Below are 22,644 nucleotides of genomic sequence, written 5' to 3'. Positions count from 1 at the left end.
GAAGATATCTGATACATGTGCATCTTTTTAATACAGACATTTAAACACAGGTACAACCCTAACCTCTCTCACTCCAGGTGAGGATGGCAGCCCGTGTCAGGTGTTTTTAGGAAGGCTGGAGTTGGCAACAGATGGATGTGGCCATCACTAGATGTCACCCTTGTACTGCTGGGGAACCGCCCTGTCCTCACGACGACACGATCAGGACATGAAGTGGCTTCCTCTGCTTGACAGAGCAGCTCTGTATCTTATAGATATGACTCATTTTGCAGATGACGCCTTTTTGGTGATGGTGCTTTGCTAGAATGGCTTCTTGGATTGATTCTTCTTTTTTTTTTTAACTCTATAGACCTTTGGGGTTTTTTTCCCATTTAATTTGGATGTAATTTCCTGCATTCAGATATCTTTTTTACAGACGTGGGGCCAAAATGATCCGTTCTCTTGCTTTATTAGAATGAAGTTTTCTGCTTTTTCTGAATTTTGGGCTATATCATGGAGCAAAGTGGGAAAAATAAACAGGCACTTTGGAGATTCTGCCACAGTAAAATGCATTTTCTCTTTTCTATTCTAGAAATAAATTCTAAATAAACCAGCAAATACTGTAGCTCATAGATAAATGGGTACATAAATAACTTAAAATTATACAGACTTTATTACAACAGGTTTTTTTAACTGGATTAGTTTGGAAATGGGGCAGCTGTTGTTATTGAAGGAGCAGATTAATTCTTTCACAAGATTTATATGTCTAGAGTCAAACCACTATTTTTGGATTCTTGGCTATCCCTAAAAAATAAGCCCAAAAAATGTAACTTTGATTCTTTTGCAGCCAATGATCAATATTGTGACTTTCAAGTCATTTATTAGATTCTCTCTTTACTATTTGTGAAATTTTTTTCTGGCTTAAAGCAGCCTTTTCAAGAAAAAGTGTCACTTGTAAATATTTCCAGTGAAATTAATATTTTTTAATACTGTTGAGATGGTGTGTGCTTATCTGTGTTTGTGTAGCAGCACAATTCTAGTGAGATACTGACAGTTTGTTCCTGGCATGGTGCAGGTAATGGGAGGATGTGGTTAAACCAGGTCAATAAATATTATTTTGATGCCCTGCTGTTAGTCTGCTGGCAATTCTGTCTGAGCTGAAATATAAAGTACTTGTTCTTTCAGATCCCAGGCTCCTTTCCTAAAAACATAAACAGGGATGTGGAACTCCTGTGGATTTTGGTAGCTCAGTTTGATGCTCCCCAGGCAGGGAGAGCCTGTAATCCAAGTTAATGTGCATTTTTGGGAATTCAAACAGAGCTTCAGAACACCCTCGTGTCCTCCAGGAGTGAGCTCTGAAGGCGTCCACACATTAACCCTGAACTTTTCCACTTCCTGTTGCAAGCACAAGACCTGTGAGGAGCTCCTGAGGGAGCTGGGAATGCTCAGCCTGGAGAACAGGAGGCTCAGGGGAGACCTCATCGCGCTCTACAACTCCCTGACTGGAGGTAGGTGGGGGTCAGGCTCTGCTCCCAAGGGACAGGATGAAAGGAACTGGCCTCAAGTTATGCCAGGGGAGGTTTAGATTGGATATTGGGGCAAAGCTGTTCACTAAAAGGGTTTTTTATTAAGCATTGGCAGAGGCTGCCCAGGGCAGGGGAGGAACCACCATTCCTGGAGGTGTTAAAAGATGTGCATGTGTGGCACCGTTGGACGGGGTAGTGGTGGATTTGGTGGTCCTGGGTTATAGTGGGACTTGATCTTTGAGGTCTTTTTCAACCTAAACAGTTGTGTGACTCTATGAACATTTGTCACTTGATATTCTGGGGGCAAGGAGGATCCTTTCTGTGCTTTTGGGATTCCCTTGTAGGGTATGCTCAAGTACAGTGCTGTTGCGTGAGTCTAAAGCAGAGATTGAGCGCAGATTTCTTTCCTGTGGTGCTTTGCTGTTCTGGAATTTGCTGTGGATCTTACACTTTTTAGAGTACTGGAAAACTTGGTTTACTCACAAGCACAAAAGGCTAAAGTCATTTTAGTGACTGCTCACAGCAATGTTTCTGTTCATGATCCAAAGTGAAATGGATTTATTCTTAAAGATGTGCTGCTGCTGCTTCTCCCCAGACCCTGATTTCTGGCCTTTTCCACTTTTGCTTTTCGCTTTTTCACTTTTCAGTCTTTTGCTTCATTTAGATTCATAAAATGTCCTGGAATCCCAGGAAGTCACCACCAGCTGGAAAACTTTTTGTGTCAGGACTTCCCTGAAGATGATAATTTTATTCCCCATTCCTGATGAATTAGGATCCAGGAGGAAAAGCCAGTGAGGTGGGGAATGAGCCACTAAACTATGTCCTTTGGAAGTAGTCAGTTTTACTGGTGCACTTCCTCTGCTCCTGGGGAACTCCTGCCACATTATACCAGCCTACCACACTGAGGATTAAAAAAAAAAAACAGTCAACAAACATACAAACCAGCAAGGGCCCTAAAAGCTCTGTATGTGTCAGCTCCTGTGAAGTGCTTTTATCTCAGGGAAAAGAGCTTAAATGGGACAGAAAAGGGAATACACTACCTCAGCCTGCCTGATCTCTTAAAGGTAAGTTCAGGTATGTGGGCACTGCACATAACTTTCTATTACTCATTTGTTTTCATGTCAAAACCATTACAAATAATGGCACAATCTTTGGAAATGGTAAAAGGTTTTGTGGGAAAGCTTTTGCTTGGCTGTTGCTGCCATAGTGTTGACCCTGTCTGGGTGGTAACTTTTCTTCCCTGGCATTTGCAGATTCCAAGTGTACGTGACCCAACATCCATAACATGTCCTACACCACTCAGGGAACCTTGGCACAATGGAAAGAAAGTCACGTAATTAATGGGCTCTTGGTTAACAGTGTTAATGGGTAACAGTGAGGTTTATCAGGGTGTTCCTGGAAGGCCCTCTAAGGTGAGCAGCAGAACTCTGAACTCTACAACAGCTCAGGTAACGTGCAGTGCTTTTAAACAAAAAATCTGACTTCAAACATTGCTGCTTTCACAAACCTTACAGATAGGGCTGTGTTGCAGAGAAGACAATACTACTGAGCCTTTAGTATTTAGCAAAATACTTTCAGATGAATGGATAGAAATTTTTTGAGAGGAGTGGTTCCATCCTTAGACCTCATCTTGTCACAATAGGTTAAGCAAATTGATTTCTTAATTATTCAATCATAGAATCTCCTAAGGTGGGAGGGACCTATCAGGATCATAGAATCCAGCTCATGACCCTGCACAGACGCCCCAACAAACCCACCCTGTGCCTAGGAGCATTGTCCAAACTCCTGGAGTTCTGGCAGCCTTGAGGCTGTGACCATTCCCTGGGGAGCCTGTTCGGTGCCCCACCACCCTCTGGGGGAAGGAACCTTGTCCTGATATCCACCCTAACCCTGGCCTGGCCCGGCCCAGCTCCAGTCTCCTGGGTCTTGTCACTGGTCACCAGAGAGAAAAGATCGGTGTCTGCCCCTCCTCTTCCCTTGTGCTTTATATACATTTGATTTGCCAGATCTTTAAGAATTTTAAGAATACTTTTTTTTTAATCTGCAAATGCACTTCCAGTGTCAGATACTTTTTTCATTATCATTGAAGAGGTGATAAATCCTTTAACAAACAGAAAGGCAGGTGAGCTTAGTGTTGTTTTCAGTAAGATACAATCAGCTTCTAAAGATTTATTCTGAACAGTAGCTCTGGGCTGCCTGCACTTCATTCTCCAAGGAATTTGTGTTCCAGCCCCTCTGGTGCTCAGGATGCCCATTCTGCTGTGGGCAGCAATGGACACAGGCTGACTCCTAAGGAAATTGTTGCAGGAAGAGCTGCTTCTCCTCTTCTGGGCTCCTGGTAGTTTCATCTGCAGATTACTGTTTTACTTATGGATTGCTGCTTCTGGGGCTGGAAGAGACAGCAAAGAGTTGTTTCTTATCTTCTGTCTCTCTCTTACTTGTGACCACTTAGGCCTTTATGACAGTGCTCCTTTATGAACCCCCAGCTTTAGAACTTTTTAAATCACAACAGTTTTCAGGCCTGTCTCGCTTGTGGTTTATTACAGTAATTTACTGCCTGCTCCTAGATTGTCTTAAAAAAAACCAAAATAGGTTTCTCGAAGTGTAACCTTTCCTTTCCTGCTTTTAATGACAGCAGTGATTCAGAGCAATGGGAAGACAATGGTCTGGAACACCCAATCTTTTCAAGCAGCTGTGCTACTGCCATGGTATGGATTGCCCCGGGTGAGCCTGAGGTGATTCCTGCTCACATCAGGAGGTTTTCTCTTGCTCACATTTTACATAAAATACACAGCATCTTCTGATTTGTAATACTGCTCTCTGTGATTTCCAGGTCCATGCTGACACATCTCTGAGGTTCACCTCAGTATTCATGCTGGACAGGTTTCTGCAGCTAATTCCTTTTTCCCCCTCTTGGGTATGTGAAATCTTATGGAAAGCTTCCTTGTCCACTTGAAAAGGAAGTAGAGTTTGCTTTTTCTTGATTTTCAGGGGCCTATTACACAAGGTTCCAGATGAAACACACAAGACTGATCACCTGAAACCGGGCACCTGAAAGAATCCCAAGCGCTGGGGCAGATTGGTCATTTCTTAAACGGCCTTGTGCTTTTTGGGGGCTTTAAACCAGAAACTCCAGGACAGAGAAACTTTAGACCAGAAACTTTGCAGCAGAGCCAAGACAGGACAGCATCTCTTCCATCAGTTCAGCAGCAGGTTCAGTGTGCTTTTCTTGGTGTTCTCAAACACTGTGGGAAGAGCCAGCCACGGGACAGCCAAGGTCAGGAGTTTGACTGTTTGGGGGGTATGGTTTGGGAGCATTTTGTACTTCAGCTGCTGTGGATTATGAATCCTTTGGGCACTGAATCTCTCCTCTCCTTTGTAGGGAGGGATTGGAGGGTACCTCGGGGCGGGCACCGAGTGAAGCAGGGGGGAATGGGGGCCGTTTGTTTGGCTGGTGATCTCTTCTGTGTGTCCACGCTGCAGAGTGACCTGCTCGCACCCTGCTCTGAGCAAGCACCTGTCGGGCAGGGCCGTTCCCGGCTCAGAGCCCCTCGGCCCCGCCCGCGCACCTGAGCCGGGCCCGGCCCCGCCCCTGGGGCCACCTTGTCCAGGGCATTGCTGCCAGAGGCCATTCCTGCAAAAGAAGAGAAAGGGATGAACCTTGGAGCTCGTGGAGTTAGCCAGGAGCTTTGCTAAAAGACCGGAAGAAAAACTCACATCCCCGGCAGAGATAAAAACAGACAGAAAAAATGCAAGACATGGTGATGACCAGGGGCCACCCCAGTGATTGTTCCTGCTGGAATATCCCCCCCACACTGGGTGTGTGGCTTCTGGAAGCTGGGAGGTGCCTCAGGGTTGGGTTTTTTGCAGGATGATTGGGATTTAGCACCTACTGCAAGCACTTGAGGGACTGCATATGAGTTTGTACAAAAATGCTGGTTTGTGTCCAGGCCTGCCTGAACACCCATCATGCAGAATTCCAGGGCTTGTTCCTTCTTTCTCCACTACCACTTGGTTAAACTGCAACCACTGGGAGATGGAAGGCTCCCATGGAGAAGTGGAGGTTTGCAGGGAGAGCAGAGTTCATCTAATCCCACTTGACATCTGGTTCTTCAGCTCCTCAGCATCGATCCATCAAAGGCTCAGGCATTGGTGACCTGGAGCAGCAGGAGCCAGGGCTGGCAGGTCTCTGCTGGCTGCTCCTCATCATTCATTCCCTGTCTGCAGCTGAAAGAAGGGAGGGGATGGACATGGGGCTGGCAGGCAGGTGCTGTGCCCCCAGAGGATTTAATCAGCAACTCCGATCACCTCCTGCTCCTTGGGGTGTCCCAAGGTGCCCTCACAACCCAGAACAAACACCCAAGCTGGAAGGTACCACCCCTTGGATCCCTGCCTTTCATGGAGCCTATTTCCAGCCTCGGAGAGCAAATGTATTTTTCTGTCCCTCATTTGCAGACCCTGAACGATGAAGCTCCAACTCTGGGGAGCACGAGGAGTCTGGAGCCACATTAGCACAGGAGATGGCAAAGGAAATGGTGGGAAACAAGGACACTGCACCATCCCTAGGCAGGAGCAGAGGGAGAAGAGAGGCAGAGAGCAAGGGGCTCCTCCCTGAGCAGACATTTAATCCATCATCTTGCCATTTTTCCAACTGATACCTGCTGTGCACAAAGATAAGGTGACCAAAGGCAAATCTCCATCACGGGATCAGTGACAGTGTCCTCTGACCTGAGGTAGTTCTGCTCTCCAGGTCTGCTCCTCCCCATCCCACCTGGGTTATTTTCCTGCCATCCATTAGCAGGGGTCACTTGTCACATTGGTAAGGACAGCACTCAGCCAGGTCCAGCAGCTCTGTGCTTGCAAAGGGATGCATTCAGCTCTGTTTCATGCCTGGATTTGCCTCTCCTGTGCATTCTCCCAGGAAATGCAGCAGGCTCTGGGACTCAGGCTCCCAGACGTGCGCAGCCCAAGCTCGCTTTCACCTCAGTCCCTTGGGTTTCTGTCCTCACAGCAAATGCTGAGCTGCACCCCGGATGACATCCCAGTGTTCATCGCCTGGCTCCAGACGGCTGCAGAGGCATTCCGACAGCTCAGCCAAGGGAAGAAGGGGAGGCAGAACAAGAAGAAAGGGCCAGCAGGGGCAGTGCTGGAACAAACGGGGAGCACAGGGGGGCACGGATGAAGGTGGGGGGGACACCTCAGCTCCCGGCCCAGCAAGGCCGGATCGAGGCCGGGCACAGCCACGGATCCGGGCACAGCAGCTCGGGAGGTGCCGCTGCTCCGGGGGCACCTCTGGTAGAGCACACGGAGCCTCGGGCACACACAGGGAGTTTGCCTTGCCCTGAAGCCCTGATTCTCGGTAGTTCTGGTGCCAACACCCACTTCTGCTGTGCCTTCTGCACGGCAGGCAGATGGAACCTTCCCAAAGGGATGCTCTCACTAACGGGCCATGTCCTTCTCTGCCCCTTCTCCGGGCAGAGGGAATGCTGACCCTCCGAGCAAGACCCCCGAGCGAGGCCGAGTTCATCGACTACTTCCAGAAAACCCAACGGGCTTTTAACTCCTTGGTAAGACATGGAGGAGTTTCCATCCCATGCAAGGACAGGGCTTTTCCCCGTGTATCCCAGCAGCGAGTGCTTAGAGGGAAATTCGAGCAGAAAACACTGCCAAGGGACAAAGGTGTGAATTCCAGGTTCCTCAGAACCCAGGACAAACCTTTTGTCATGTTACTACACAAATTGCCCTGGGATTTCACTGGCAGAGGGCTGCACCTTACCTGGTCCATCAGCACGTGCAGTCACAGAAGCCTGGGGATGGCTGTGAGTCACCTGAGCTGAGGCTCCAGCTTGGCTGAGTGGATGAACATGGTCAGATTTACATGGTTAAATACTTTTCACTGTTGATAGCCAGAATCCAGAGCCTTGGCCAATTCCCACCATGGCTGAGGGCCCAGGGGCCTGAGCTAAAGCCCACAAGGGAACGGGCCAGAGTGTGGTGCAGCCTGGGCAACATGACCCAGCTCCCAACTTACCAAGCCTATGTGACATCTCTGAGGTACCAGAGCCCTTTGAAGGACACTAATCAACAACTGCCCCAGTGTGTAACTCTCATAGTTCAAACTCTGTACAGTCAAGACACTTTGATTTTCCCCTTCTATTATTGAGAAAGCATCCAAAGGAAAAAAAGCCCAGTTTTCAAGTGAGCTTTACTACAGAACAGGATAGCTGAAGTCACACTAGTCGTAACATACCAATTTAATGCAAAATTAGAGTTTTCTGCAGGTCTTTTATAAACCGTTATCAATCCTGCTGCAGTATTGATTATTTTGTTAGCTCAAACAGGCAAAAAAAAACCCAATCCCCCACAGCTGTGCAGGTGCTCTATGCAACACACCAGAACTGTCCCCTCTGTCCCACCAAACCCAGCCACACAGAGCATACAGTGACAGCAGCTCTTTAAAAACAATTCTGTCTCAATGAACTGTTTCAGTACTGAAAGGCCACCCTTCTCCAAACCCAGCTACGTTTGTGACTCAGCAAAAATGTCAGAGTTCTCTGTGTTTATTTCAGTTCCCCTGTCAGACTCCCTGCCTCTGCCATGGAATGCTGCAAACACTCATGGCACTGATGTCTCAGCCTTTTTGGGCTCTTTTTTAATGGCTCTTTAAGTAACAGCCTCTGATTCTCAACTCTCACAGCTGCCCCCATCTTACAATTCAAATAGTAAATAGTGAAAGATGAATGAGTTTTCAAAATTATTTTTGTTCTGTTAAATGACTAAATTTATACAGAAACTAGAGGCAGATGAGTTTTGCACTGACAAGACTATTCAGACAGCTATAACCAAAGTGATTTTACCAGTTTGACTATGGATCAGGTCCTCCTTCACTGATTAACAGTAAAGAAAGTAATTGAAATTGTATAACCCAAAAGCCCCACTTAGTCCAGTAAAAGCTGAGGGAAATAGAATAAATCAAGCCCATAAATGCCATCAGCTGCTAAGCTACTGAAAAGAAATTCCAAGTGAAATAATCTTGCCTCCTCCAGATTTGCTCTCTGCTCTGAGTGGTCAGGAGCTGCCTCTGTTGCTATGAAGAGGAAAAGGTCCCACCCACATCAGGCCTGGTTTTTGTCCCCATTGCTCGATTTTTCCCAATTTTTCTTGAACACCTGCCCCTAGCTTTTGCCACACCTTGCTCTGACACAGCCACTCAGCGAGAAAAGCTTTGCAGTTGGTCCCGGCCCTGCCTTTTGTTCACAGCTCCAAGGCCCTGTGGAGCCTGGCACCAGTTAGAGGACAGGTAATTAATAAGTGTCTCGCAGATCCCATTTCTAGCACTTGGAAGGGCTTTTCCTCTTAACTGAAACCAGCTCACTCCTCCAAATCAGTCATTTTAAGGCCTTTCAAGCTCACTGCAACTCTTCTGACCAGCACCAGCACATTTTCATTTTTACAGACTCACCCTCCTAGGACAGAAAAAAATCTGCCACACAGCAAACAAAGGCAGTGAGTCAAATCTACCAGGACCTCCCCAGAGCTCTGGCTGATAAAGCTTCCAGCAGCTCCAGCCAAGACTTAATGTCTGGTGAACAAAATGTTCTGGAAAAACGCTGGGCCTTCTATAAACACATTTTTCTGGCAGGTCCATCCAGTTGTTTTAAAACCTGGAGAGGCTGACTCAGCCTGGCTTCTGCAGGAGCTAAGGGAACACGACAGGTTGAGGGGAAGGTGGAGGGAATGGAGTGTGGGGAGGAAAGACAGGGGCAGAGCCAAGCCCTGTGCAGGCCCTGGTGCTGCATGGAGCCACTGCTCCTGCTCAGCTGCTCACACAAAGTTTATGTACACATTGCCCACGTCCTTCAGCCCATTTTTGGTGCCCAGGCAATTTTCCAGCATGTCTTTTGTGGGCAGGAAGCTGTCAGTGCTGGTGACAAATTGCCGCAGCGCATTCCTGCCCGACAGGCGGCATTTTTGCTCCTCCTTGGCAACGCTGTCCAGCAGGACTCCTCGGATGTCCTTGGGCTTCCCTGGCACGCCGAACATGACGAACAAGCCCAGGCAGTCCCGTCCCACCAGGCGGCAGAACTCGGCCAGCTTCTCAAACCTGCTCATGTTCTGGAAGCACTCGTCAGCCAGCGCGGCCTCCCGGCAGCAATCCTCGGCAGGGCCCTCGCTGTGGAACAGCTCGGCCGGCTGCAGAGCCTGCACGGCGAGCTGGAGCTTGATCTGCTTGTCAGACCCACACAGAGTCCAGACCCAGTCCACCCCGAAGAGGGAGGACTGCTGCTTGGTCATTTTGCTGGTCATGATCCGCTCCTCCACACCCTTTCCTATGCAGAAGCTGATGAAGTTGACCAGGAAGATCTCGCTCAGTGTGTTCGTGGCTGGCTGGAATTTGCTCTGAGGATCCACAAAACCGAGATAGTCCTTCAGCCTTTGAGATGCATGGAGCACGCCCTGGCTGAAGACTTCACAGATGACCAGAGTTTCAGCCTTGTTCTCCTGGTTGTCCTCCTGGGAGATCTTCTGGCCCATTTTCTGTGCCGGAGGAGGTCGTTTCCACATGCAGACTGCCTCGGGGAAGAATCTTTATTTTCCAGCGGAAGCTCTGCAGGTGCCGGGCCCAGCCAGACCTATTCAGCTGCACATGGATACCTGCAGCCTACCCGGTGAAGGTGACAGCAGAGCTGAGCTCTGTGAGCCTGCGGGGCAGCCAGGCTTTCTCCTGGGTGTGTTTCTCCACAGCTGACTGAGCAGGGACCAGCCCAACAGGCCCTGTAGCTTTCACACCTACTGAATTCATCTGTGCTTGTTTTCCTTATTGTTAATTCCGGCACCATTTCTTTGGCTGATGTTATCTCATTCCAGTCTGATCTTATCTCCTTGGATCTCCTTTCTAGGACTATTGCAGAGGAACCATTTTTTAGCACAGGGTGTTGCCTGGAGATGAAACCACCATTTTCTTTTAATCTCCTAGAGAAGGGAAAGACACCTGCGAGCAGAGTCCTTTTCACAGCAAGAAGGGACAGAGCACCCTGAGAGGGCTCCCAGTGGAGCACACACTGAGCAATGATGATGCCACTTCTCACCACACCAAACAACCCAAGATTGTTCAAATCTGGATCCCAGAAATAACTAAAAAATCTTGATATAGTTGATTTCTTAGTTGTTAGTCAAGCCCTGCTGCAGGCACTACTGACAAATGAACTAACAAGTCAACAAAAAGATGTGTGATTTTGTCCCCTTACCCTCCTTTGCTTTTTAAATAGAACAAAATAAGCTTCCTAGGAAAATTAAAAGGAAAAAAAACCCAGAGGATGTGTGAAAAAGGGAACTGGCTTCCAGAAACACTTGGCATTTTCCACAGACTTTATTGGATTTCACATGGCAATACACAGCAGTTACGCTGCCCTCTCCAAACAGGCACCAATTAAAACACCCCGACGGTATCAACGGTGTGCACACACGCACATAAAAACCTCCTGACTTCATCACCTCTCTCGTGTCCCCACCCCGTAAGAGAACCAGGGTTCAGGTGGCAGCTCCGAGGGGATGACCTGGCTGCCAGGAAAGGATTGTTTGGAGCAGAATGCTGCTTACACTGCACTTAAATAAACCATCACTGCCCTCACTGGTACACTCCAGAGAAACTGGAGAGTGTTTGTGGCTATTTCAGCACACAGTATTGTGTCACTAGCTCCCTTTTTTCCCTCCTGTGAATATCCAGTCCTGTCCAGTAGCCGGTGACTAGCGAGAGCCATCCGGAGGAAAACTTTTGTTTGGAAGCCTGCACCACATTTCCCAGTGCTTCCACAGGGTTTCACGTTCAACTTCCATGTAAATAATAACAATATTGCAGAGTATTCACAGAAAGGGAGGCCTGAATCCACATCCCAAGCATCTGCACCCTAAACCTGCCCACATTAAATTTTGCATCTTGGTACATTAATAATCACCCACACTGTACACCCTTCAAAGGTCCAGGTTATCAGGCTACATCATTATAATGCTGGAATATGCCTCTGATCTGAGGGGAGTTCCCTGAAAATCCTGGGAAGAACCTTTCTTCCTTTCCTAGCTTGTTAAGAGTGTTTTAGAAACACCCACAAAGTCCGCACAAACCCCAAATCCCCTGCGGGACACCAGGAATGGTCTCACTTCCAGCAAGGAGAGCGACAAAACGAGCGACAAAACGCTTGGCAAAGCAACACCACTGCAAGGAACAATTCCAGCTGGGTTTTGGTTTGCCTTTACAGAGCAAAGCAGCTTCATGCCATTGTGCTAAAATACATGCAACGTTCAACACCATACAAATGACCACTGGAATAAAAAGCTACTTTTGTTTGTTTGCTTTCGGCTAGGACACCTCGCAATACCCAAAGTCTGACATAAGATTTCCACTGGCTAGTTAGGAATTTTAAAACCTGATGATGCTCAAGAGCAGAGGAGCTGTGCTTTAAGAAGGTAAAATGATGAACAACACATTTGATATCTGAATTTTGGAGGAAAAGTCCAACCTTAGGCTTAATAATATGAAATAATATATTTCCTATACATTTCTCTATATAACTTTATTTGTTTTTTTGCAACTACACCATCTTCACGTTAGTCACAGCACAGAAATGTCCCTTCCATGTGCAGGGAGTACTCTCAACTTTAGGGAAATTTTTTAAGTCATGGAAGTGTTAATAACCTTGTTGAATGCACTAACTACTGCTGGGGGGACAAGAAAGAAGACATTTTAAAATGTGCAGTTTCTGTATGAGCCACTGCCAGAAGGAACATGCTTTAGAATTGTTTCATCTCAAATGGAAGATCATTAAACTGTGCACTCAATAAAAAGCAACGAAAGCAAACAGTTCCAAAGGTCAGCCTGCCTTTCCCAGTAACCAGCTGGTTTGCAAACTGGCATAATTTTTTTACAACCTTCTCCCCTTCCCTCACACACCTGCAACTTTCCATCACTCTATCTCACAAAATTTAAATTTTTGCTTTTATAGGTACTTCATATACTTCTTTTTTCTTTTATTTTTTTCTTTTTTTTTTTTACAAAACAGTATAAAAATAGGAGCAACAGTCAAGAGCTACGGGGGAGCTTATGCAGGGCACAGATGACTAAAATCCTACATTGGATAGGGCTGAACTGGTGTTTGTGCCAAAGAAAAGCACTTAAAAAAGAGCAGTAACTTCTATCTTTCAGCTGAGAGCGCAGAGAGAGCTGATGCACGGTATCTACAGACGCAACACTTTCACCTAACATCTTCTGTTCTTTTCAAACAGTATAAAGGATTATCTGAGGCCATGAAGAAGCACAAGGAGCACTATCATACCACATCAATTTAAATGCAACACTCTGAAACACATCACCAGTTTGTACATTAAATAGAGTTAAAATGATTACCATTCACCAGTGTCTGGGTGGTTTTTATGGCAACTTAGAGTAGAGGCACCTTGTTTTTTCTCCTTTTCTCTTTAAAATTCTCCACCCCTCAGTGTTACTTCTAACAAACAGAAGCAAGAGCAATGTAAAGTACATGATCTGCTGCCTGTCATGTGGAACGGGGATGTCCTTGCACACAGGAGAGCGAGCCTTTGTCAGTGCCTGGTGGTGACTGTCACACGTTGGAGTCCTCATCTGTTATACTGGTGCTAGGAGAGCGAGTGGCAAAGTCTTTAAACATTTCATCTTCCTTCAACATGTGCTGGAAAGGAAAGGAGGGCAGAGTCAAGGTTTCTCACAACTGGCAGCAGTCATCTGGCACGGTCCTGGCCCGTGCTGGGCAGCAAACACTGCCTGCCAGCCACTGCTTTGTTCTGCTGAGGGAAGTTTTCACCCACCCTGCTGCAAAACCGGCTCACTGCTGGCGCTGGCCCCAGTGGCTCGGGGCTTCCACCCAGAAAATGCAGCCTGACCCCCAGCTGGAAACCCACTGACCATGGGCAATGGGGGCCATGTCCCCTGCCCCTCCCCAGTGTGTGGGAAGCCAGCACAGGCCACCAAACCTCTCCACCAGCATGGGCAGGTACCTTCCTGAACCACTCAGTTGTGCCCTCTGTCCCAGTAGAAGACTCAAAGGACCTCACTGACCCTGTTTATCGCAAGCGACTGCCAAGGGGCCTACACCCATCCTGCAGAAGCAGAGATCTTACTGCACAGACCCATTTACACACTTACTGTCAAGTTGTTGATGCCTTCAGAAAATGCTCCTATTTGCCTCACCGTCCCTTCTGAATCTTCCATCTTAAAAAACCAGAATGCATCATGCATTAATAATAACTTCTTTGTATCATAGAGTGGAATCACAGAATGGATTGGGTTGGAAAAGACCTTAAAAATCACCTTGGTCCAATCCCCCTGCCATGGGCAGGGTCACCTTCCACTATCCCAGGTTGCTCCAAGCCCTATCCAGCCTGGCCTTGGACACTTCCAGGCATCCAGGGGCAGCCACAGCTTCTCTGGGCAACCTGTGCCAGGGCCTCACCACCGTCACAGGGAAGAACCTTTTTCTAATATCCTAAACCTACTAATATCTAAACCCACTCTCTGTCAGTGTGAAGCCATTCCCCCTTGCCCTGCTACCACAGAGTGGCAACACAATTTACTGAGATGTTCAGACCAAGGGAGAAGCGTGGCCTGTCAGGAGAGGAGAGTAACTCCAGAGCAGGCCCTAAAGGTGCTGCATTCACAGCTTCAACCTCCTCAGGAGCAGACCCTTTTGTCAGTAAAGCTGTGTGACAGCAAGAAGTCAGGGGCCAAAACAAAAGGGAGGCTTCCCTGGGAAATGGAAGGTTTTCCCACCAAACCTGACAGCACAAAGACTTGGAATTGTTAGAACTGGCTTACCTGCTCCAGCCTGTCCAAATCATCATCATCATATACTCGGATATCCAGGCCAGGCTTAAAGCCCTTCTTTGATCCACTGCCAGATGCCCGCCCCAGCTCCATAGGACACACATACTCCTCCACATCATCCTGCTTCTTCTTCCTCAGGCTCCCAAAATTGCTGAAGGTAAGTTTCTTTGGCTTAAAAGTGAAGAGAAATTTGCCAAGGAGTTAGAGAATCAGCAAATAATTAAGAGGCCTACTCGTGCCCTCTGGTGTTTCCATGTTGAAGGGTCAAAACCTCAGTGCTCTCCTACACAGATCTGAAAGGACAATGTGTCCTCTCATTCCACCACTGTTAAGACACCACCATTTAACAGATCCCAAATGAGGTCAAAATTCCACATTAAACCATGAGTAAGGGACAGTCTTCCCCCAAACATCTCTCAGTACAGACAGAAGGACAACACGAGTGCTACCTCTTGTCTGTGCACGTTAGAGAGGCTGAGAAGTGGCCTGTTCATGGTAGACACAAGTGTCAAACACAGATCTGCCAGGTCCTGCTCTCATGCTTCTTGCTTTGGGAACCAACCCCTTTTCTCAGACCTTACTGAAGCACCCTCCCAGCATGGATAAAACTGGAGATCCAAATGCCTCCCTGGAACCTCACACCCCTCCCAGAACAAGTGGCCTACCTTGACTTTGGCAGTTGCTGTCAGGAGGACGTAGTCTGGGGACTCCATGGCTTCACGTTTCTGCTGCTGGGCCTCCTGCCCCACCAGGAGGTTGAAATGAGTGGCCAAGTGCCGCCTCAGCAGCGTCTTGTTGGGTGGGATGTTCAGCAGCTGTGCCATGGTTTCTACATTGAAACGCGGCTCCAAAACCTGGGAATCCAACCAGAGAATCCAGCTGAAGCCAGTACAGTCTGATGAGATCTCAAAGACATCCAGGCCTATCTTGGTCACTCCCTAAGGCCCCTTTGGGATTTTTGTTTGTATTTTAGAGGAAATATACAACAAAGAAGGAGGAAAGAGAGTTAACTAGTTAAAGGATTCCTAAAATGCTACCTCCAGGATTTCCTTCTGGAGTTATAAACAGGAACAAATTGGCAGGTAAGAAGAAATGAACAGATAAATCCACCCTTAACTGAACTACTTGTGCAAAGCTGCCACAAAATGTTTACCCAGCATCTTCTTCCAATTCTGGAAAATAAACAGACATAAAATGTTTGGAGCAGGGATATAACTCCTAATCACCACAACAAACCTCTGCAGGTATAAATCTCTTGTCTGGAGTATGTGATGCTAGAGCAATTAAAAACAATCCTGGTTTGACAGTGTAATCCCAAATTCTACGAAAGTAACAAGCTTCCCTCACAAAATAAAACCATATCCAGGTCTAGGAAGGCAGAACGTGCCTGTTAACAGCACAGCAGCATTGGAGGACAGGAGGTGGACAGGAGGTGGAGAATGCCATACCAAAATAGCATTGTGAGGGGAATACAGAGTATTAAACCACAGTCCTTCCCCTCAGGACATTCATATCCTTTAAACCATAAGGTAAGAAACTTCTTATTAAGCAGAATAAGCAGACAAGGCGTGTGCAGCAAAGATAATGCCAGAACATTGACCTAGTGGTTCCCAGACATCTTTTTTTGAATAAAATGGAAGAAGCCACCCCAAAAGCTCACCATCAGCCCCCCGTGCACTCCGCTGCCCCGCAGGTTGGGTGCGTACTCTGCCAGATCCACGGAGCGCAGCCACTCCATCACGCGGTGGTTGGTCCACTGGGTGACCTCAGAAGGTGTCACATTATTCTGCCAACAGGAGGAACAGGCAGGTAAGGACACATCCCAAATCAGCCGAATCCCAGCCCCAATCTTAACTGAAACAAACCTCTCCTGCCCTTAAGGAATACAATCCTACTTTGCACTTGAGAAAAAGATCTCTTCCTGGATTGCTACCTTGCAGCAAGAGCAGCCTGGAGATGGGTCTGGGCAGGGGGCAGGGGTGTGTTAGGTCATTTGATTATCGTGCTGTGCATTAGCATTATTTGCCATTTCTACCAGTAGAGCTGAAAATTCAGCTGGTTCCTTGAGCTGCTGTGCTGTTCTTGCAGATACACACTGTGAATCTAAATCCAAGAGTCTGGGTCGTTTTGTCATCTATTGCCCTGTCCAGCATTTGCTGCTTCCAAAACACAATGATGGCAGTGTCCCACCTGGCACTGGGGCCAAACTCCTTTTACACAGAAAATTTTGACACAGCCATCAGTTTTCCAGAGAGTTGCACAAGACTCATGGCAACAGTGCACTGAGTTCAAGACGATCACACATCAGAGACTGGGCCAAAACAGCCAGCAGTTGGCTTGGAGGAGAAGCGGGAGACTTGGAAAAGGGGACATGAGTTTGGGGTCATGGCACGTAGAGGAAAGAAAATGATGTCAGAGCTTGAGGTTAAAAGAACAGCATGAGAAAAAGGAAACTAAAAATGAAGCAGAACAAGAAGACAGGAGGAGACAGCAGAGCAGGAATAATCAGAAACACCAGGGATAAAACCCTAGAGGATTCCTCTTCACAGCTTCCTTGTAAAGCAATACCTCATCAGACGGCCTCCTGCGCAGGCAGTTGGGCTCAAAGTTGTTTATTCTCAAAACCTGAATGGCTCTTTTGATGCTGAGGTGGTGAAGGACACTGACGACCTTCAAGGACAGCAGGTCATCCTGTCAAAGAGCAAGAGGGAGTCAATAAACACAGTCGTGCTTATTCATGGCACCAGCATCCTCCTGGAAGGGACTGCTTTGGCCCCTGGCTTAAAACGGCACATCTGACACTTCTGGGGGAAGACTTTAGTGTGCCAGACAGGGAATTAACATCAAACCATCTACCCCAAAATAAAAACTTCCTGTGTTGCACTATACTAGCTCTTAGGGGATGTTTCTCACATAGGATACAGAGTACAAGAAACCTGAGGTAACAAGGAGGGAAAAAGGGTGAGATGACACAACCTCAGGGACAGGATTAGAGCCAGGGCAGCACTGACACACTACACTAGACCCACCTGGCATTTAATCCTGCCAGAAGTTTTAATACCTCAAATGTCCAGCTAGAAGTTCAACTGAAAACAATAAATTACCCTGAAAACTGGGGCACTCTCTATTATTAGAATTAAAAAAAAAAAAAAGAGGGAAGAAGAAAAGTGTCTAAAAGTCCAAGTGCAATTTAGCTAACTTAAACAAATTTATGCACCCTTGTCCCAGGGTTAGCCTGGCCTAATGTTTCAGTATTACTTATATGTTATGAACACTGGAATCTATTTTGTCAGATATTTAAGACAAGATTCTTTGCTTACCCAAACATCCCACTGTATTCAGCTAACTTTGTGATGAGTCTAACAGTAGGTTACTATGTCATGGTTTGCTATTTCATTTATTATAAAATAATAATATTCACTATTGTTTATTTGGAGTCAGAGTAACTTCAAAAGATCATAAGTATTAGCTTAATACTTTGCGTATTTTGTTGGTTTTATGGCGAATCTGTTGTCATAATTTGATGGTTAACCTTGCTCTAAAAATATCCCCAGTGATCTACAATTACAGGGCAGTGACAATGGTAGTAGTCTCCCAACACAACATCAAGCTCAGTGGAGGCTGCTGGCATCACACTTCCAAGGGTTAAGAAGGAGAAGAAACAATCTTATAATGAATAAAATTGCAAACCATGACATGAAGCCTATGCAAAACACATGTAAGTGCAGCATGAAAAGGTAACTCATGGCTCATAAGAGAGCAGGGCTATGATTGATTTCTTCTTTGTTGTACAGAAATAATTAATATTAGCCATGTTCAGTTTGCATTTGTGTCCCCAGAGAAGGAAGGTCTTATCTCATCTCACCTGAGCCCTTACACAAAGGAAACCTGCTGGGTTGCCTTCACCTGACTGGCTGTGAAGTGGGGAGGTGATGCCTGTGCTGAGCACTTTGAAATGCAAAAGCTGTTAAGTGTAGCCTGCTTTCAAACAAGCTGGCTCTTAAAACTGCAGTTTTCTTCCAAGGAAATTGCTTGGGTTTTCTTCACCTAAGCATCCACATGAATAAGCAAGCTGACAGAATGCTTGCTCACTGAAGAAAAAGATTCCACCCGCTTCTATTAATTAATAACAACATGAACAGCAAAAGCAGGAATGGCCACCACAGCATTTGCACACCTTTGTGTACCAGCCCTGCCTGAGCACACCAGTGTCACACACAGCTGTTAAGCTCGGGATTGCCCATTTCTCATGCATGAGTCCAAGTTCTTGCTTACTGTGTTTGCTCTTCCACCTGAATCTAGCAGCTCTAAAGACGGAAAGAACTTTGGAAATACTTGCAGGTGAGCAGTAGTATCAGATTTCTATAGGTTACAGCTGTTAGCATTAACCCAGGACACCCACTAGAGTTTCAAGGGGTCCTCTAAACACTGAGAAGCCAAGAACATGGAAAAGTTGTCAGGAAAGAAGGAAACCATTTACTCACCACACTCATGTAATGGAGCATGCGGCCGTCCACCTTCCCCTCATCAAACTGGGTCTTATACTGGGGCAGGCCAATGTCATCCAGCCACCCTAGGGCAGGACAGACACTCCTGTTAGAGTGGCGGCCAAGTTACCCAGCACCACTTACTGCTCCCATCCTCAGAGCCCCAAATGAGCCACTGTCCAAAGTCACTGCTTCAAGCATGCAATAAAAGCTTACTGGTAACCCAGTGGTAATCCAGTTTTCCATGGTTGTTTTCCTCTTCAGATCCCAGTGCCTGCAGAGCAAGCTGGAGCTTCTTCCGATGCAAAGGGTGCTTTATCCCAAGCTCCTGTGAAAGGAAGAAAAGCAGTAAATCTAGAGACAATTTTATTCTTCCCTCTGCTGAATGACAAAGGGTTTCTGAGAGTCACACTTTCACAGCATTGCTGGAGACCTGGCAGGTGCATTTTTTATTTGTTGAATTTCAGCGTCGTGTTAGCACATGTTCAGCACCAAAGGCCCACTTGCTGTGGTGGGTTAGTTTCACAGTGTGGTAGATTCATTTAAAGGAGTGATGGACTCCAAATTGTATGGAAGCGTCGGCCACAATACTCTCATACATACCAGGTTTAAAAAAATCCCACAACATAATAAAAATGTTAGCATTCAAAATAATACTTGCTGGGATTAATTCCACCCCTCCCACTTAGGCAGGTAAAGTTAAAATAATTATTTAATTAAGAGCACAGGAATGTCCCAGGAATTACTGAAATTCATTAATGCTTCCAAATGCATAACATTATTCCCCAGTTTAGTTGCAAGTGCAGCCATTCCAGGATCTCTTTAATCCCATTTTCACTTTCACCAGTGCCTGCTGGTTAATGTTACCTCTGATAACACTACTGCAAGCCATTATGTTCATAATACACTTCTCTTATTCCAGTTGTAGTGTAACTACCCAATTGAGAAAACAGGCTTACTATTTGGTGAGGAGAGTGGTTTTTTAAAAGCTGAAAATTCAAACTTTAGCAAATACTATGGATTAAAAGTATAAATTGAATCAATTTCTTCTGTGTTTCCCATTTTAAAAAAAAGAGACAAACAATTCTGCAACAATTAAAGACAGACTGATCAAGCTGTGTGTAACAAATCCTCGTTCCTCTTTGTATAAAATGGACAGAAAATACAATCAGACCGAAACAGCACCTTTTTACACCCTTCTCACACAGGCATAAAACAACTGTGGCACATACGAGTGCTAATGAAGCAGGGCTACAAACCCATATGATAATGAGGCACTCTCACATGCATATTTTTAGAAGGTGCCATTGTCAATTTATGTGTCCATGCTTAATGAAGTTAAATCACATATTTGTAATTATTAGCTTCATTACAGAGCATTAAATTTCTACAAAACTTCACCTAAAAAGAAATAGATGTGGCATCACTGCAGGTGACAGTATTTTGAAAACTCATCTTGTTTACATTTTTTTGCCAGGTGCACTTTACAGACCTAATCTACATGCACAGAAACAGTGATTTTTTTTGTACCTTTATTTGAAAGGAGTGTTTCCAGTATTCCTCACCTTTTCCAGATCCTGCTGAGAAGCCTGCAGAAGTGTTTGCCCAGACAGTATCCAGTGCCTGCCATTATTGATGTAAGAGCCAAGCCCTTGGTCCTGGAGCCAGTTGCAAACCTGCTCCTTGGTCCACTTTGCGAATGGCATGTCCAGCTCACTGCAGGAGATTTTACCCAAAAAACCCTGATAAATCCCATGCTTCCAATCTCCTTTTCTCATAAATAATAAGAAAGCCAAAAGTTAAGCCTAATTCACATCTTGTGGGAGCTGGGACAATCTCTGAGGGGGAACCATAAGCACGATGAAGTTCTGGGTGCTGCTGATCTGTTGCCACTGCCACAATAAACACGGCCTACTAATCCTACTGAAAAGAACCTCTGCTGCCTAGCGTGGCTACAGCTCTGGACCGAGACCATAATGTTTCATTTTCTCCTTTAATCCCTGGAAGTGCAGCAGGAAAGGCACAGGAGGAGTATCTGTCGCTGCCACATGAGGGCTCACGTGCTGCTTCATGGCCCCATCCTGCGAGGGCGAGAGCTCAGCAGCATGACTCCACCACCCAGCCCGCCTCAACCCTGCAGAGACCCTCTCTCACAGGAGGAAGTGGCCTGGATCTGCCTGGTTTTGCTTAGCCAGGAGAGGGGATGTTCCATTTAGGCACTGCCCTCCTGCTCGGCTGGAGCCATTGGGATCCAAGCACCACCACAGGGGCCCCACTCGTGTCTTACTTGTGGGACTGCCCCAGGTCCCGTGACCAGCCCAGCCGGGGCCCCGCAGTCGCTCTCGTCCCTCCTCTCTTGAACTCCGTCTCGGACATGTCGTCTGGGTTGAAGGTGGTGGACTGACTTCTTTTAAGCCTACAGGAAGAAAGCACATTCACATTTGGCTAAGGAAAAGGCACGTTGCTGCTGCCACTGCAAGCAACACAGGCAAGATCTCTCCCAGGGCTTGTAGCTCCTCTTCCACCTGCCCCCAGCCTAGTGTTATCTCTCCCAAATACCACACAGGCTCCTGCTCCTGGGATATTAAACCATCGAGCCAACCGCTGGCGGGGGAGAAAGGGAAGGTGTGTTCCCAGCAAACCTCACCCAAGCCCCAGCTCTGGAGAATGGTCATCTCTCATCTTTCACTTACCTTCCAAACAACTTCTTGATTCCCCTGGCCTTTTTCCTGGAATCTGGAGAAGGTGGTGCCATCTGCAGACTATCTGCTTCTTTTGGGCGGGGGGGCAAGCCAGCCAGATCCAAGTGGTCTGCAGATCCCTTCTCCGTTTCAGCTGTTAGAAAATGTAAGTTCTGTCAAGACCTTCCTGTGCAGGACTGTACAGACGTGCTCCTGACCTTGGGAATAACTCCTGCTAAAATTATTGACAGCCACCATGCCAAGAAAATGGGGCAAGGACGGATGGGAAAATCCGTGAGAAGTGCCACATGTTCCTTCTTCATGGGCCTGGCTGGTAACGCTCCAAGGCAATGCTCTGCTCTGGTTAAGTGCCTTGCATCCAAGGTGGGAAAATCCACCTTGTGAATCAAGCAGTGAATTAAATCCCAAATTTACTCCTCCTCAGGGAGTGCTCCTACAGTGCTTCCCCAGACAGAGCCAAGGCACGTGGGTGCCCAGAAACAATTCAGTGCAGTGGAAGGGAACTAAACCAGGAGTCCCCAAAGCACAGAAAAAACAAATAACTTCCCTGCAGATACCCTTCCCAATAACCTGTAGTATTTCATTCCCTGGCCAGGAAATTCCAGCAACAAAACTCCTGCCCCAGAAGGAGGGCCCTCTTCCGCTCACTTCTGCAAACTGTGGAATATTTTGTTCCTCCTCAGAGGAACACCACGGAGTTTAGGCTCTGTCTGAACAGTATCTTCTGAGTGATCAACAAAACACCTCTGATCAGAGACCCTCAACGTTACCACCCACTCTAAAAGCATTAAATCCTTGATCTGTAGCTGTTTTCCATGACAATGAACCTGAGGGTTCTTGTCCCCAAAGGGGAAGTTGTCACAAAAGCTAAACTATTAAAGGAAAAAACAATTTTAAGATCATTTAAAAAGAAAACTAATAGAATTGCAGTATCTACTAAACTACATAAGCAGAGATGTGCCAGCAAGTGCCAGATAGCTGAATAAAACTACCACGTGGAGATTATGCCAGTTGCTTGCTGGGGAAGAGGGAGAGCATGAGCTTGTTCAGCTGAAGCAGCCGTGGCAAGGCAGTCAGGCCTGGAATCACTTGCAGCA

The 22,644-nt window shown here is 46.7% G+C and overlaps 2 protein-coding genes across 18 annotated transcripts in view; both read right to left on the bottom strand.

Annotated features, from left to right (window-relative positions):
* Positions 1–24: 24 nt before the first annotated feature.
* REP15 (RAB15 effector protein) lies at positions 25–10,763 on the bottom strand. Its single transcript, XM_042050837.1, has one exon. It carries the CDS (start codon positions 10,068–10,070, stop codon positions 9,330–9,332), a length of 741 nt encoding a protein of 246 aa, XP_041906771.1. The 5' UTR covers positions 10,071–10,763; the 3' UTR covers positions 25–9,329.
* A 93-nt stretch (positions 10,764–10,856) lies between these two features.
* The window catches only part of PPFIBP1 (PPFIA binding protein 1), a 102,638-nt gene continuing 90,850 nt past the window's right edge, over positions 10,857–22,644 (bottom strand). For all 17 annotated transcript variants that reach the window (XM_042050813.1, XM_042050817.1, XM_042050816.1 and 14 more), the window contains 11 exons: positions 21,539–21,680; positions 21,133–21,261; positions 20,411–20,561; positions 19,062–19,173; positions 18,843–18,931; positions 16,927–17,049; positions 16,019–16,144; positions 15,024–15,212; positions 14,350–14,529; positions 13,681–13,746; positions 10,857–13,207 (listed from right to left, as the gene is read on the bottom strand). In XM_042050813.1, coding sequence (XP_041906747.1) covers positions 13,121–13,207; positions 13,681–13,746; positions 14,350–14,529; positions 15,024–15,212; positions 16,019–16,144; positions 16,927–17,049; positions 18,843–18,931; positions 19,062–19,173; positions 20,411–20,561; positions 21,133–21,261; positions 21,539–21,680 — 1,394 coding nt within the window. In that variant the 3' untranslated portion in view covers positions 10,857–13,120. The remainder of the gene's footprint in view (positions 13,208–13,680; positions 13,747–14,349; positions 14,530–15,023; positions 15,213–16,018; positions 16,145–16,926; positions 17,050–18,842; positions 18,932–19,061; positions 19,174–20,410; positions 20,562–21,132; positions 21,262–21,538; positions 21,681–22,644) is intronic.

This window comes from Corvus kubaryi, unplaced genomic scaffold, assembly GCF_017639235.1.
Source record: "Corvus kubaryi isolate FWS band 111438036 unplaced genomic scaffold, C.kubaryi_AGA036_p1.0 74, whole genome shotgun sequence".
NCBI classification, from domain to species: domain Eukaryota; kingdom Metazoa; phylum Chordata; class Aves; order Passeriformes; family Corvidae; genus Corvus; species Corvus kubaryi.
This window is presented reverse-complemented; position numbering and strand designations above follow the sequence as displayed.

Excerpts from the sequence above, each read along its gene's own strand:
- REP15 (XM_042050837.1), bottom strand. The coding sequence starts at position 10,070 with ATGTGGAAACGACCTCCTCCGGCACAGAAAATGGGCCAGAAGATCTCC.